This window comes from Pan troglodytes, chromosome 11 (genome assembly GCF_028858775.2).
Source record: "Pan troglodytes isolate AG18354 chromosome 11, NHGRI_mPanTro3-v2.0_pri, whole genome shotgun sequence".
NCBI classification, from domain to species: Eukaryota; Metazoa; Chordata; class Mammalia; order Primates; family Hominidae; genus Pan; species Pan troglodytes.
Window position 1 is genome coordinate 75,483,221 of NC_072409.2, and position 17,252 is coordinate 75,500,472.

A 17,252-nucleotide genomic window follows, 5' to 3' on the forward strand; every position below is an offset into this window, starting at 1 on the left:
TTATTTGTAGAATGAGAATAATGATGCCTGACCTGCCCATCGCTGAGTGATGGTGGAGGGGTTTGAATCAGCATCATGCACACATAAGACCTGAAAGCAGAAGGAGACTCTGGCCTTGCCAAGGAAGTAGAGTCACTGGTTGGTCATTTTGGATGCAGAGTACCTCTTTGTTCTCCTGGTCAAAGTGATCTTGTTAATTAGAAGATTGAGTCATCCTCTTAGCAGAAAGTGTGTGTATGTGTGTGTAGTTTTATTTATCCAAGGTGATCATCTACCTAATCATCATCCCTGCTCCTATCTGGTTTTGAGAGAAAGAATTGCAGATAATATTTTTAAAATGATTTTGATCACTCTTTGCCTTCTGTCTCTGTTGCTTGAGACTGTGAAGAAGTCATATATCCTTTATGTGTTTATAAACAATTAAAACTATAAAGTGCAAATAAGGAAAGAAAACAGTGTCCCCCAGCAGCTCCCTTCCACACTTGGTTTCGGGGTGACTGATGCCTCCCTGTTGATCCCTTTCTCCCCAGGTCGGTGGCCACACAATGCTGCCCATTCGCTGGATGCCTCCAGAGAGCATCATGTACAGGAAATTCACGACGGAAAGCGACGTCTGGAGCCTGGGGGTCGTGTTGTGGGAGATTTTCACCTATGGCAAACAGCCCTGGTACCAGCTGTCAAACAATGAGGTGTGCAATGGGTCTGGCCAAGACCCTCCAGAGGGCTGAGATCCCAGAGGCATCCATTGGCTGGGGCCTTGTTTTGGGTTGGAAGACCATGTCAGGACACGATCTTATGGGCTTTGTTGGTGGCAGCACTTCCCAAGTAGCCTGCTATGTTTCTAAATTTCATGGTCAAAGTATAATCACTCTGAGAAAGCAAAGCACAGCGCTCGCTGCTATGTCCTTGCTCCTCTGGTGATGGGACTGAGGAGTCACTTTATGCAGCTCATCTGATAAATTAATAGCAGACGTAGCATTCCAGAATCCATACAGTCCAGCAAATTCTTTAGTATTGTTCCAATGAAGTTTCAAGATTCTTTCCTTTTTGAATATTTCACCAGAACATTAACTTCTAGTGAAAAACTCAAGCATTTTGTTTTTTCTATTCTTACGCTTGCAAATATATGTTTATATTTGAGGCACAGCATCTTGATCAGGCACCGTACATCTTTTTCAGATCCATGTCTATCTTTTTAATCCAGTTCCTTTATCCAATAGCCTGAGAGATTTCCTGTCAGTCAGTGCCTTAACACCCAGGTGACTCAGGTTCCATCTCAGACCAATAAAAACCACAACATGTGGGAGCTCCAGTGTGAGGTTTGGGACCATTCCATAAAAATTATTTTTCCACCAGTTTTGTGAAATCAGAGTGGCTTGGACAAATGGATATAAGCCAGTCAAAATAAACACAATATAAACTAACCTATAATAATTGCTCTCTTCCTTCTGAGAAAACAAAACCAAGAGTGGGCTTCTTTTGTAAAAGCCCTCTCTTCTGCTGTTTTTTTGCACTGACATTTCTTCGATGTGCATTGCTTTTCCTCCTGTCTCATACTATCTTTGATCTCCATCCAGGTGATAGAATGTATCACTCAGGGCCGAGTCCTGCAGCGACCCCGCACGTGCCCCCAGGAGGTGTATGAGCTGATGCTGGGGTGCTGGCAGCGAGAGCCCCACATGAGGAAGAACATCAAGGGCATCCATACCCTCCTTCAGAACTTGGCCAAGGCATCTCCTGTCTACCTGGACATTCTAGGCTAGGGCCCTTTTCCCCAGACCGATCCTTCCCAACGTACTCCTCAGACGGGCTGAGAGGATGAACATCTTTTAACTGCCGCTGGAGGCCACCAAGCTGCTCTCCTTCACTCTGACAGTATTAACATCAAAGACTCCGAGAAGCTCTCGAGGGAAGCAGTGTGTACTTCTTCATCCATAGACACAGTATTGACTTCTTTTTGGCATTATCTCTTTCTCTCTTTCCATCTCCCTTGGTTGTTCCTTTTTCTTTTTTTAAATTTTCTTTTTCTTTTTTTTTTCGTCTTCCCTGCTTCACGATTCTTACCCTTTCTTTTGAATCAATCTGGCTTCTGCATTACTATTAACTCTGCATAGACAAAGGCCTTAACAAACGTAATTTGTTATATCAGCAGACACTCCAGTTTGCCCACCACAACTAACAATGCCTTGTTGTATTCCTGCCTTTGATGTGGATGAAAAAAAGGGAAAACAAATACTTCACTTAAACTTTGTCATTTCTGCTGTACAGATATCGAGAGTTTCTATGGATTCACTTCTATTTATTTATTATTATTACTGTTCTTATTGTTTTTGGATGGCTTAAGCCTGTGTATAAAAAAGAAAACTTGTGTTCAATCTGTGAAGCCTTTATCTATGGGAGATTAAAACCAGAGAGAAAGAAGATTTATTATGAACTGCAATATGGGACGAACAAAGACAACCACTGGGATCAGCTGGTGTCAGTCCCTACTTAGGAAATACTCAGCAACTGTTAGCTGGGAAGAATGTATTCGGCACCTTCCCCTGAGGACCTTTCTGAGGAGTAAAAAGACTACTGGCCTCTGTGCCATGGATGATTCTTTTCCCATCACCAGAAATGATAGCGTGCAGTAGAGAGCAAAGATGGCTTCCGTGAGACACAAGATGGCGCATAGTGTGCTCGGACACAGTTTTGTCTTCGTAGGTTGTGATGATAGCACTGGTTTGTTTCTCAAGCGCTATCCACAGAACCTTGGTCAACTTCAGTTGAAAAGAGGTGGATTCATGTCCAGAGCTCATTTCGGGGTCAGGTGGGAAAGCCAAGAACTTGGAAAAGATAAGACAAGCTATAAATTCGGAGGCAAGTTTCTTTTACAATGAACTCTTCAGATCTCACTTCCCTCCGACCCCTAACTTCCATGCCCACCCGTCCTTTTAACTGTGCAAGCAAAATTGTGCATGGTCTTCGTCGATTAATACCTTGTGTGCAGACACTACTGCTCCAGACGTCGTTCCCCTGATAGGTAGAGCAGATCCATAAAAAGGTATGACTTATACAATTAGGGGAAGCTAAAGGAGTTTATTAGCTGAGTATCAATGTCTCTGCGTTGTACGGTGGTGATGGGTTTTAATGAATATGGACCCTGAAGCCTGGAAATCCTCATCCACGTCGAACCCACAGGACTGTGGGAAGGGCAGAATCAATCCCTAAGGGAAAGGAAACCTCACCCTGAGGGCATCACATGCACTCACGTTCAGTGTACACAGGTCAAGTCCCTTGCTCTGGGCTCTAGTTGGGAGAGTGGTTTCATTCCAAGTGTACTCCATTGTCAGTATGCTGTTTTTGTTTCCTTCACTCCATTCAAAAAGTCAAAATACAAAATTTGGCACAGCATGCCAACGGGAGGCTGTGCCCAGACCAAGCACCGGAAGTGTGCTTCTAGGCATAGTCATTGGTTTTGCAAAAAGAGGGCTCAAATTTAAATAGAAATTTACAGCTACTTGAATGGTCAGATATACCAAGAAAGAAAAATATTTCTGTTCCTCAAGAAAACTTGCTACCCTCTGTGAGGGGAATTTTGCTAAACTTGACATCTTTATAACATCAGCCAGATTGAAAGGGAGTGATTTTCATTCATCTTAGGTCATGTTATTTCATATTTGTTTCTGAAGGTGCGATAGCTCTGTTTTAGGTTTTGCTTGCGCCTGTTAATTACTGGAACACCTTATTTTTCATTAAAGGCTTTGAAAGCCAATTCTCAAAAATTCAAAAGTGCAAATTAACAGAACAAAAGGAAATCCAGTAGCAACTGCAGTCAAGCGAGGGAGTTGACAAGATAAACCTTACGTCCATTCAAATTATATGCTGGCCTATGAGAGATGAGAGTTGGGTCGTTTGTTCTCTTTGTTGATGATTTTTAAAAAACCCTCCAGAATACACATAATAACATAATGAAAGCCATATCTCCATGATATATATGTGCATATATATATACATACATGTGCATGTATGTATCATATTAAGGACCCATGGTACTCTTAAAACACTGTAGAACTCTGTGACGCAGTAAGGAAGGGGCAGATTTGTACAAAAACTTTTCTAGATTCCATCAGCGAAAACCAACACAGGTTTGTCACGCTGCATGTCTGGCCAGCTAATCTCGGGGGAAAAGCTACAAGTTATTTATTTTATTTTAAGAGAATAAAGTAGGTAATAATTTAAGGGATCAAATTCAAGGAGGAATGTGCAATTTTAGAGCAAAGATTTGTTTAAGGCAAATGAGACTTTGGGAGCATCCCATTCCAGTTTTGTCTTTTTTTTCTCTGAAAGAAAAAAGCAAAAAATAAAATAAAATTCCACTTATACCTTCTGACAAGTCCCTAAAGGTCTTGAAATAAAAGGTTCTATGCAAGTGCAAAGTTTTATAGTTATTTTTATTGCTGATTATTACTATTACTATCTCTGTTGTCTTAAGAGTATGTGCTGATTTCAGAGACATCTCAAATTGAAAGAATATCAGATTGCTTTTAAAGTAGCTGAACAAGCCAGAGAATATCTGAAATTATTCATTGCTGTTCCTCCACCACCCCCTTTCTCATGGTCTGATTTTTAGAAGAGTAGCATCCTCGTTCTAAAATGTAATGATCACCAAATATGGCCTTCCATCAAATTTGTGAAAACTACAACAGTATAACAGTGACAAACCTAATTCTCTAGCCCAAACCTGGTCTGACAATCATTTCCATTTAGAAGTCATTGAATAGTTTTCCAAGTACTTTCCATGTGTGTTAGCAAATTATTCCTATTTTGTGTAGGTGAGGACGTTGAGACTCAGAGACACTCAGAGGCACGCTAGAGGTCTCCAGCCTAGCTTCCAGCACCACTGGGACTGAATCCAAGTACTCTCACTCTGAACTTCGTGGTTCTGTCCACTAGAGACTCTAATATGCAAACAAGCAGTTCAGGAAAGAAAGCATGCTAACACACTCATGAAGCAGTATATGAAGTTAGAAGAACAAAAGGAAATACAGGAGATGACAAGCAGCTGAGATATTGTGATATATAATCATGCTCTTAGCTTCAGCTAAATTCAGCTAAATCCTTGTACACTGAACCAATGTCATAATCAGGCTTATTTAGAAAACACTTTGAACTATGCTATAAAAGATTATATCAGAATTCATATTATACATGTGTTCACATCAGCGCTACCTGTGATGTTTTCATGTATTTATATATGTGTTATAAATACTTGATTTATACATATACAAATGCACATACATAGTGTGTTTGTGTGTTTATGTATAAATTTATAGGCACACAATAATAGAGGTAATTATAAGTAGGATGCGGTATGAATAATTTGCTTAAAATATGCTAAATAACCAAAACTGTTTAACGTCATGTTGCTGTTAGTGCTTCCATACTCCACGTGGGTAGGACTACATCACACTTTTCAACTCTGTGCAGTACTGCATGGGTGGAAGACATATTTAAGATAATGTGCTTCCCAAAACAACTGAATAAAAGCCATCCCACTACATTGAGTGCTTTCTCTGGCTCCTTGCAAAGGAAGATACTTTTTGTAATGGTCCAGGAAAGGAACATTGCTTTCTTTTTGTCTTTCAGCACATTTTTATTATGCTCACCTTGTCTCTGTCTCACTGTGACCCCTTTACACTTGAGTTCAGAGTTCAAGCATTCCAAATATAAATTGGAATGTTGGCAGCCCAGTGGCTTGAAGGCCAATGATGAGCAGTCCAAGACCCCACAGCGAGATGAGCAACTCTTAGGAATTCCCACATCCTAGAGTGAATGCACCAACTAACAGTATAGAATGCTGTCCTTTTCAAAGCGTCCTAACAGCAGGATTACCTGGTCAAGTATGGACTTTCTTTGAATCTTTCTTTTCACAAATTGGACTGCCTGTAATACCAATAACATTGTTGTATCTAACTAAATAAATGACTGCATATACACACATACCCTCAATTCTCTTGCTTCCCCATTTTCTTTTTCATCCCCTGTCTCAGGACTTTTATTTTCAATGTTGACCTTTGGTTTGGCCATATATCACTGTTACAGGAAATCTCATGAGAGGAATGGCTAGTGACCCAACTCTCCAAATGTCTAAGTTAGTAGTTACAGCTGATTTTTTATGATGCATAATTGGAATGTGGAGCCTCTGAGGTTGTGATAGCTTGTACATGAATTTCAAATGTCATTCTAAAGAATGAGGGGTGGGAGGGATTTATAGTTAGAAACGACAGTGCAGGAAGGGGTATTTTCTTGTTGTCGGGGCTGGAATGAATCACTGCTGCTCAAGTCAAAGGTTCTTGAATATCCTTAGTTTTTGCATTTCCCCTCCTTTTCCTTTGACCTTTATTTATTTAATTATGTATTTATTTATTTATATACTTTTGCTCCATTCATCACAAACACAAAGCAAAGCAAAAAAATTATATATATATATATATATCTGTATATGTGTTGTAAGCAAAACACTGTGAATTTCACAACAACCACCACCAAGCAACTATTTTGCCACCTTAACATACGTCTCAGGAGACAAAATGAGAAAAGATGGGGATGTCATTTTTTAGTCTATGCGTTTGAGGCCAGGTCCATGTTTATTTATTTCTTTAGTCTATGCATTAATGAAAATGATCCTGAGTGGAGGTTAGCTGAACGTTCAATGTACTGGAGCAAGCATCATAAAAGCTGCTAGTAGCCATGTGTTTGAACAGGAAAAATATTACAGAAAATGAAATGTAAAGGCCTATATCTTGCAGCTTGTATATCTTACTATTGCTTAAAAAATGTATAAAGCAGCTGGAAATGTTTTAAATACAAGGTCTTTGAATTAAATGTGGATTTTAAATATGTAATCCCTTGACAAATGACCAAATTATGGTGAACTATTGCTCCCTGCGTTCTTTGATCATTACCTATGACTTACAAATCTGCCTGGAGATGTGGACATTCTGCATTTGCTTCTGTATCTGGAGAGATGTTTGTATATATCCAGGCCGTATACACACACATTTCCGTATCTCTCTACAGATATATTTCCCCTTCAATCGTGACCTGGTATTTGGAACTCTCCTTTTCATTTGGCTTATCTTCCTTTTAATGTGATGTCTCTGTGCTAATACTTACCAGTTCTTGTTTTGCAATCTGTTTTGAGGTCCATTGCTTTACTAAGACCCACTGCATCTTGGCTGATTTCAAAGTGACACCTGAATACAGTGTTTAAAAAAAAAAAAAGTTTTGTTTGTAAATCATGTGACCAGCTTCTCTCAACCTGACATGGAAAGTCTCTTGTACTACAGTGTATTTAATAAAAATGATGTCTTACAATAAATAACATACTCCAAAAGAGAGACTAAAAATGACATGATGATTAATTTTTAAAAATGTATAGAATTTCCACAAGCAGGGTGTTCTCTTTATTCTATATGTATATATGTCTGTGTTTGGTTTTGGTTTTGTTTAAAGACAGGTTCTTGTAATGTTGCCCAGGCTGGAGTGCACTGGCTATTCACAAGCATGATCATAGCTCACTGCAGCCTCAAACCCCTGGGCTCAAGCCATCCTCCTGCCTTAGCCTTCTGACTACCTGGGACTATAGGTGCACACCACTGCACCCAGCTATATGTATGTATTTTTAGATAGGATCACTGTAGATGCCTGTAGTGCTCATTAGTTGAAGGTAGCGAGAGTAAGTGGTTAGTCATAGAAATAAGTTTCCTGTCTGATCTATCCATAATTCTGATATTTTCAACTTATACCTTAGATAACTAGAACATCACTGTCAATTGCTTTACTTTCTGCAACAATATAAATGCCCTATCTGTACTGTCCAATATGGTAGCCTCTACCCACATGTGGCTAGTGGACACTTGAAACATGGCCAGTGTGACTAAAGAACTGAATTTGAATTTTTATTTAATTTCAATTAGCTTGTATTTAAATAGCCACATATGGCTAGTGGCTACCATGTTGGACGGCACAGAGCAAGAAGACAGAATCACCAGGGTTTTGAAAAGATTAAACCTTAGAAACATCCCAAGAGATGTGTGTATTGTGGCATCCTAGGGTTGAGGCTGCTTTGAGGATCTGAATGTCTCAGGAGTAGAAGTAACTGAATTAAAAATGCCTCACTCTCTTGGCCTTTCTATGCACCAGTGTTTCTGAAATCATAATGGTGGGGGAGGACAAAATTAGGGTGGCTTTTCAGGGGTCCTACAGGCTGTCTCTTTCTTACCATCAGAATGGTCTGCCCACATTCTTGTTCTCAGTATTTCACAGTCGGATTTCCCAGGGTCTGGCCTCTTCTCAACCCTCTGAGAGGCACACCAGCATCTGGGCAACATTCCTGCCATAGGCTTGGCAATAGACGCTCCAAAACTCAGAATCCTCAGAAACATTGCCTCCTGAATACCTCCTCTCAGTGGTGCAGGTATGTTTTTCTTGAGTTAAAAAAAATACAATCAGGTGAAAACTCAGCAGAGACTTGGAAAATGCAATGCCATAAAAGGGGCAAAACGACTTGTGTACATCCCCCTCAAAGAAACTGTGGATTGAAGGAGGAAAGTTTAATGACTAATGCCTTGGCAAGCCACAATCCAGTTTGGACTATTAAAGATCCTGACTTTTACCAGACTACATTTGTATATTCCTGTTATTGGTACAATTATAATGGTATGAATTTAAATTCCAAACCTGAAGCCGTGTCCCAGAGCCCTCTCTTGCTTCCCTGTGTATCCCATCTGGCCTTCCCTCTTCAAATACTCCTTCCATGCATGCATAAGGGTGCCTATTTTCTTGGATGAGAAAAATGCTCCTGAAGTATTACTATTAATAACATCATTAGAACAGACATACTTACTTTTAGAATAAACCAACAAAATGAATCCTTCTTCTGTGCCAGGGTGTTATACATGTGTATTAGTATCTTGTGGCTGCTGTAATAAATTACCACAGACTAGGTGGCTTAAGACAACAGAAGTTTAATTTCTTACAGTTCTGGAGGCCAGAAATCTGAAAGTAAGAGGTTGGCAGAGCTGCACTCCCTTGGAAGGCTCTGTGGGAGAATCGTTTCCTTACTTGCCCCAGCCATTGGTGGCTCCAGACGTTCCTTGCTGGTGGTTACATCACTCCAGTCTCTGCCTTGTTGATCAAATTACCTTCTCCTCTTCATGTGTCTTCTTCCCTGGGTGTCTGCTTTTTTCTTTTCTTTTCTTTTCTTTCCTTTCCTTTCTTTTCTCTTTTCTTTCTTTCTTTTCTTTTCCTTTCTTTTTTTTTTTTTTTTTTTTGATGGAGTCTCGCTGTATTGCCAGGCTGGAGTGCAGTGGCGTGATCTCGGCTCACTGCAACCTCTGCCTCCCAGGTTCAGGCAATTATCCTGCCTCAGCCTCCTGAGTAGCTGGGACTACAGGTGCACACCACCACGCCCAGCTAATTTCTGTATTTTTAGTAGAGACGGGGTTTCACCATGTTGGCCAGGATGGTCTCGATCTCCTGACCTCATGACCCACCTGCCCAAGCCTCCCAAAGTGCTGGGATTACAGGTGTGATGGGTATCTGTTTTATAAGGATACATGGGATTGCCTTTAGGGCTCACCCAGAAAATCCAGATAAGTGCCTTCTCTCAAGATCTTTAACTTCATCACAACTTTTGCCATATAAGTTAATATTCACAGGTTCTGGAGATTAGGAGGTGGGTATATCTTTTTTTGGAGGGGACATTACTCATCTCACTACAGAATCTTAACTCATCCAACCCTTACACCTATCCCAGGAGGCAGGTACTATTATTATTCCCAGTTTACAGATGAGAAAACTGAGTCACTAAGAGTTAAGAAAGCTGTCAAAAACTGTCAAAAGAAATTAACCAGTAAAGATAATGCTTAGTATTTGCCAAGGAGTTTCATACATTAACTCATTTAATCCTTAGTCAACTCTATGAAATTGAAGAACGCAGGGGGCTCAGCTCCAGGCAATAGGCAGAAAGGCAGGTACCTGATTGGCATAAGGAAGCCTTGAAGTTAGGGTCTGGGCTGGCCATATGACTTAGGTTCAGGGTCTGGGCTCCAGGCCACCGAGAGACTGGTATAAAGCAGTTCCGTGGCCCAGTCCTGTAGGAATGAGGTTATCAGCAGGAGCTAAAGCCAAGATTCAAAGTTCAAGGAGACTAGACAGTCTCTAGCAAATTGAACCTGGGATGTGAGGAAGGACTTTCGTCATTAGGGACAGGATGAGAATTTAGCCACTAAGCTTAAGCAAAAAGTCACGCCAGAGCCACCAGCTAGGTATTTTTGGTGCCTTCCTATGGCCCAGTGCTTAGGTTGGTGCAAAAGCAATTCCAGTCTTTGACACAACTTTGGCAAAAACCACAATTGCTTTTTGCACAACTTAATACTAATCCCACCCACTTTCACTCATTAGTCTAGGGGAGGATGAGTCTCCAGGTGAAGGGAGCTGCCTAGCAATGGGGCTCTGGAGCTAGAAAAGGGGTGATGTTAGAACTCAGATTTAGGAACGCCTCTCTTGCAATAAGATCTCTGCAAATTTGGCCATTTGCCAAACGTCAGAGTCTTTGGTAGCCTCCCATGGTTAGAGCTGGATAAGGCCTAAAGGTCCCATGCCCCATCTGCCATCTACAGGTAGTGTTTTACAATAAAAGTAAGGCTCAGACCAAATTCTTCCAAACAAGCAATGGTTTATTATCAAGACCACATGTTGGCTATGTAGACCAGAAACTTCCCCTTTCTGTCTTTGGGTGAAGTCACAGCCAAAGGCAGATTCAAAAATGTGCTAATGCCAGGACCAGCCCAGCCTCTATTGAATCAGTTGACAGGGGAGGGATACACAGAGGACCCAGAGAGCTCTGGTCACTGAAAGCGCCACTCCTGGCATTAGAGAGCTGAGCTTGCTACATTCTTCTGCCTCCTTCATGTACGAATGACAGCATCTGTACAATATTCCTAATTCTCAATCTTCAAAATCAGTCATTTCTGCCAAAAAATAAGAAAAACTCTAATATATTTTATGCTAATTAAGACACTTTCTGATATTGATATAAAAATTTTAAATGCCAGTTAACTACTCAAGTCACTTTTCGTGTGGGCTCTGTTTATGTTGATCACCTCTGGGATATGAGGTGTATTTAACGTGTACATGCACATCGCACTATATACAACTGATTTTAAAGTCAGTTGCCACACAGACAATAAAACAATTTCCATAAAGACCCTTTTCTCCTATAGTATATATGGATTTGTAGCTACCAAACCCAAATGTGCAAAATGTCACTTGCTTCATTTCCTTTAAATCAGGCTATGTCTGATTCTAGCCCATATCCTGCAGGAGCAAAATCAGCCTTAAGCATCACTTGGCGTGCCTCCCTTTCATAAGGTACCCCATGAATCCCAAGGCCCATTGATACCTAGGAAATATGAGAAGGGTCTCTAATGTCCTCTCCATCATGATCTAGTGGCTCTGGTGCCACAACTGAGAGCTCTGTGTCTAGGACAGAATGTTCCCAGACACATCACAGCCATTTCCCCAAAGTCTACCTCTTCCCTGTGCAATTTGAGGACTCCACACCGACCAATATCTCTAGGCTTGGGAAAATCTCTGTTACAAATCCTACCTCTACTCTCCAACCCTTTCCTTTTCCCTAGCTGAATCATCTCCTAAATACACGATTAGATCATTGTTCAGCCTTTTTTTTTTTTTTTTTTTTTTTTTGAGATAGAGTCTTGCTCTGTCACCCAGGCTGAAGTGTAGTGGCACGATCTCAGCTCACTGCAATCTCCGCCTCCCAGGTTCAAGTGATTCTCCTGCCTCAGCCTCCAGAGTATCTGGGACTACAGGTGCAGGCCACCATTCTCTGGCTGATTTTTCTATTTTTAGTAGAGACAGCATTTCACCATGCTGGCCAGGCTGGTCTTGAACTCCTGACCTCATGATCTGCCCACCTCGGTCTCTCAAAGTGCTAGGATTACAGGCATGAGACACTGTGTCTGACCCATTGTTAACTTTTTATATTATTATGACAATGAAAGTGCTATTTGGAGCTGAGGCATACAGTAAACCATGACTATTTTCCTTTTCCGTATTTTGTTTTCTTAGGAGTTAGTAATTGACTTTTGTTTGTTTGCTCTCTTAGTTTTCTAATTATCGTTATTCAAACCCAGGCTCTTAGCTATTTGTCTAAATTTCCTCTCAAAACATTCCAGTGCATCATGTATTTTACCCATTCAATCCACCTGGACAATGTCTCCTGTAGCCTTCTCATCTGATGCAATCTAGACATGTGACCTCCCAACCTGTTGCAGAGCCATCATCTGGGATCTTTCTCTTCCAGAACTTGGACTTTTCCCCTGTTTGTTCTGCATGTATCTCCTTCCTTCCTGCCTCCACTATTCTATGTCTTCCTTTTCTTGGTTTACCTCTTGATTTGGTGGAACTCATCCTCCAATAGCTTTCTAAGAAAAGGCAAACAAGAAATTTTTGGAGACCCATTGTGTCTGAAAATGCTTTTATTGTACCCTGAAACTTAACTAACAGTTTGCCTGAATATAGAATATTAGTTTGAATTTTTTCTTAAAATTTTTGAAGGCATATATTGATTGTCTTCTAACTTTAAGTGAGGCTGTTGAGAGGTCCAAAGTCTCCTGATTATTGATTTCAAAAATGTAATCCTTTTTTTAAATCTGGAAATTTTAAAAATCTTTTCATATTTAGTATTCTGAAATTTTACGAAGATGTGTCTTAGGTTTACGTTAATTCACTGTGCTGGATACTTCAATGAGCTGTTTCCATCTAGAAACTCATTTTTTTCAGTTCTGGGAAATTTTCTTGAATTATATTGTTGATTAATTCTTCTCTGTGTTTTCTCTCAGGAAATTCTATCATTTAAATACTAAACCACCCTCTTGGACTGGACTTCAAATTCTTACTTATGTCTTCAATTTTCTAGGAGAACTTTTTAAAACTTATTTTGAGTTCTGTCATTCTCATTTTTTTCTTTAAAAATGACTTTTCATTTCACTTAGAATAAAACTTGAATTCCCTGTCATGGTCTACAAGGTCACAAAAGATAGTGCTGTTGAAAATGTCTGAAACTTCTCCTCACACCATATTTGCCTTCTCTCACCTATATTCCAATACCTTTCATGACTCAAGAATTTTGCATATTCTATTTCCTCTTCTGGAAAATCTTTTGCTCCAACTTTTTAATGGACCTTTTTCATATTGCAGATTTTGCAATATCATTTTTTAAGAAGCCTTCCATAACCTCATAAACAAAATATTCTTTCCTGTTATTCTCTTCCTAGTACTCAGTTTTCTTTCTTTAAAGTCTTTATTAATTCTTTCAGTAAGGGTGTGTAAGTAGAAAACTCTTAGTTTTTCTCTGCATGGAAAGGTGCTAGTATAGCTGAAAATGGAATCCTGGCTCAGCAGTCACTTTCCTCCAGCCTTTGGAAATATTACTTTCATTGTTTGGCATTGTTTGTTATGAAAAGGTTTCTGTCAATATTCTCATTCCTCTTTAGATCATCTGCCATTTCTTTCTAGTAGCATTTTAGATTTTCTCTTTGTCTTTCATATTATTTAGTTTCATTAAAATGTGTGTAGATATACATTTTTTTGTACTTCTTATGTGGGACTTAGTTTCAATCTCAGGACTTGTGTCATTTTTCAGTGCTGTTTCATCCCACCATTCTCTTTTGGATATATTGCTCAAGGGCATACTATGTTTTTTCTTCTAGAACTTGAGGTAGACATGTGTTGGAGCTCCTCATTCTCTCCTTCATTTCTCCTCTCTTGTTATTTGCCTTTGCAGCATTTAGGGATTTTTCTTCAGAGAAGCCTTTCAGACCTCTTGTTTTCTCATAAGTTTTGTCTATTCTGATGCTTAATTTACTGAGTTTACCTCTTCTTTCATTTACTGTATTTTTCATTCTTAGAATTTCTATTTGGATCTTTTTCAAAATTGCCCAGTCCTTTTTCAAAATCTTAGTCATTTCATAATGTCTCATGGAGTCATTTCCTAGCTACATCTCTTTGCACATTTTAAATACGTTGAGTTGAAAGTCTCCATCAGGTTGTTCTAGTCTCACTAGGTAGGGGTTGTAGTAGGCTTAATGATAGCCCCCAAAAAAGGCATTCCACATCCTAATCCCTGGGACCTGGGGATATTATACAGCAAAAGAGAAAATATCACCATACGTGGGGAAAGATGTGACTAAAGGGAGGATCTTAAGAAGAGGATTTTATCCTGAATTATTCAGGTGGATCCTAAATGTAATCACATGTATCCCTATAAGAAAAATGCAGCAGGCATTTTGAGAAACATTGAGGAGAGTGTGATGTAAAGACCAAGGCAGGGATTAGAGTGATGTTACTATATACCAATAAATACCTGGAGCCACTGGAAGCTGGAAGAGGCAAGGAATGGACTCTCCCCTAGAGCCTTCAGAGGGAGTGTGCTCCTGTTAACACCTCGATTTCAGAGTTCTGTTATTTTAAGCCACCCAGTTTGTGGCCATTTGTTATAGCAGTCACAGAAAACTAGTACGGCCATTAATTATCTAATTTTTAAATCTGACTAGTCTAACCTTCAGGTTTTGTCATTTCTGTTCTGTTGGTGTGCCTTCAGCGAGAGTTGTGTTTTCCCAGAAATCTTGTCTATACCTAAACATTATGGAGTTGTCCCAGGTGACAGCTTAACATTTTTTCCCTCCCTGGGAGCTGCAGGTTTGAATTGTTCCTGGTCTGTTTTGGTGTTTTATCAGCACAGAACCACACAACACAGAGTAGTGTGAATTTGGCCTACATCCATGCATAGTGTAGTATGGGTTTCTGATCTGTTGAGGGTGACTGTATTTCCACCCTGTAGTGAATTCTTACCATTTTATGTTGTCTTGATATCCATTTTGAATACAAGTTTTAACTTTCTTAGACCAGAAACAGGGCTCAGTCAACCTTGACACAATTTCCAGTTCTACACCGCACCCAAATGGCTCAAGCTGGTGGACAGAAATAAGAATTTAGGAGCACCTCTCTTACCTAGAAGACTGGGCTCCCTGCTTTCTTACAGCTTCCTTTAAATGGACCATCAGGCATTTGCCCATGAATTTAAAGTACTCCATTCCCTATTCCCTTATATGTGCTGCTAATCGCTAGATGTGCTGTCTCTCTGCCTGACTCATCATTCTCATCATTCCTGGGTTGATTGCAAGACCCGGGGATGGAGGACTGCTCCCCTGAATTATTATTCCTTCCTTGTCCACGATCTGTAAATAAAACTCTCCAAACTTGTTTTCTGTTGTGCTGGGTATTGAAAGTGCACCTTCCATCTGAAGAACTAGGGGCTGCCCTAGGCTGGCCTTTCCCCAGGATGCCAGGTAGAACACAAGGTCAGTCTCCCAGTGCTAGAGCCATGGTCAGGCAGGTATAAAGTGAACGTGGGTCAGATAAGAGCCACAAGGGCATCTGTGAGTAGAAACAAGTTTTCTTTGTGAACCCCTGGTGACAGTTTGGGCAACTAGGTACGAGGTTGTTCACCAGGTTAAAGAAATATCCCTTAAAGGCACTGTAAATGCCATATCCAGCTCCCCTTCATTTTTCATTTAGGCAAAGTTGCTAACTTCTCTGGTACGGGGACCCCAATTTAGCCAAGAGCTCTCGAAACACAATCATAGATCAAGGAGGCCATCATGCTTCTTACTAACTTCCTGAGCAGGTGAACAAAGTTCTCATAGTCTCTCTTCATTGATGTGGCACCTTGACTTTATACAAAAATCCTAGTCCTGACACCTAATCCATGAGCTACTTATGACTCCCGCCACAAAACTGTCTGTCTACTCTTAATACCCCTTTGGGTCACAAGGATTTATCTCTAAGACTTTAATTTGGGTTTTAGTTTCATTTGGCGTGTGGAGGTTTTTCTTCTTTTAAATTTTTTTTGTTATGTTTTATCAAGCATATGTATGTGTTCATAGCAAGATACAAGAGTTTACACACCTGTTCTGTCTTCCATCTTCCCTGGAAATCTCAAAGCTTCCTTCTCCAATTTGAAGGAGGGTTCACTTCACATAGTCTTATTTTTCCGGCAAGGTGAATATTAGAACAGTTTTCAGTTTTCACTGTGGATCAGAATCACTCGGGACAATTTGAAAGATACAGAAGCCAATGCTTTACCCTGAAAAAGTTAGTTTCTGTTATATGGTGGGCCAAGGCATAGATAGTTTCTGCACTGTCTTTAGGTGTTTCCACTGTGCAGCCACAGTAGAGAAATATTGTCCTAAGGGATAATGAGGCTCAGCTCCAGAATTCCAACCATCCAAATAAAAACACACTGGGCTGGACCTAGGACTTGACTCAGCAGAGAATGGGCCAACCAGAGAAGAGCCTAGAACTTTAGTTCAAGAATGCTACATACAGCACTAGATAAATCGGAGGAGCAGGTCATCAAGTATCCAAGGAGTTGAGCAGTGAACCACATGTTCTCTCAGGAAATAAATTTCCTGCGAAGCTCCATGGAAACCAGTTATGGTCCAGCACTTAAGGCATTCAATCAATCAATCCTCATCGTGGAAAAAGCTGGAACTTCAGCTCTCCATTATGCCAGAAGAACAGTTGGTAGTTCTCCAGCCATCAATTGTGATGAGGCTCATCCTGCTGCTGCTTGCTATAACATGCAAGCCTTGGACCCAGCCTATGATCATGAAAACTGAGCTGGCAGGATCCAGCTGGAGTTGAAGTTTTGTCATATTGCTATTAAACCCTAGCCTCTGATCACTGCAGGGCAGGGGCCAGTACTTCCTTGATCATGCAACAGAAAAGCCAGGGTCCCACTTCAAGAGTCTAAATTCAGTCCTACCAGATTGCTGTGTGCAATCTCAGAGAGTCCTGGACAACAGTGTACACATGTACCAGCTACTAATCCTGTGCCCATGAACTTTCCCTCTAATTATGCTAGTCAATGATCAGCCCAGCATGTCTGTCATATATGCTATCTAGGCTTCTCTCCTTGCTTACATGAAGATATTGTATTTTTTACTTATTAATTTTTATTGCTGTTTCTTACATGTAGAATGTAAACTTCATTCAGGCAGATATTGCCTTTGGTTCACTGTCTAGGATGGCTCCTGACACATAGGTGGTACTCAATATTTTTGAATGAGTGAATGAATGAACAGGTGGATGAATGAATAGATGAAAATTAAGGAGCTTGA

General features: G+C 40.3%; 1 protein-coding gene and 1 long non-coding RNA gene across 9 annotated transcripts in view; one reads left to right on the forward strand and one right to left on the reverse strand.

The window, feature by feature from the left end:
- NTRK2 (neurotrophic receptor tyrosine kinase 2) overlaps positions 1–7,391 on the forward strand; it is a 358,176-nt gene extending 350,785 nt beyond the window's left edge. For 5 of the 8 annotated variants that reach the window (XM_001135326.5, XM_001135401.5, XM_063787832.1 and 2 more), the window contains 2 exons: positions 531–689; positions 1,578–7,391. In XM_001135326.5, the coding sequence (XP_001135326.1) occupies positions 531–689; positions 1,578–1,763 (345 nt within the window). In that variant the 3' untranslated portion in view covers positions 1,764–7,391. The remainder of the gene's footprint in view (positions 1–530; positions 690–1,577) is intronic. The other 3 variants (XM_016961048.4, XM_063787831.1, XM_063787833.1) reach the window with 2 other exon arrangements.
- Positions 7,392–10,703: 3,312 nt separating this feature from the next.
- Positions 10,704–16,216, reverse strand: LOC107976697 (uncharacterized). The gene is made up of 2 exons (XR_008537036.2): positions 16,039–16,216; positions 10,704–11,018 (listed from the first exon to the last, which is right to left on the reverse strand). It is a non-coding gene; the product is annotated as an uncharacterized LOC107976697 (long non-coding RNA).
- Positions 16,217–17,252: the final 1,036 nt, after the last annotated feature.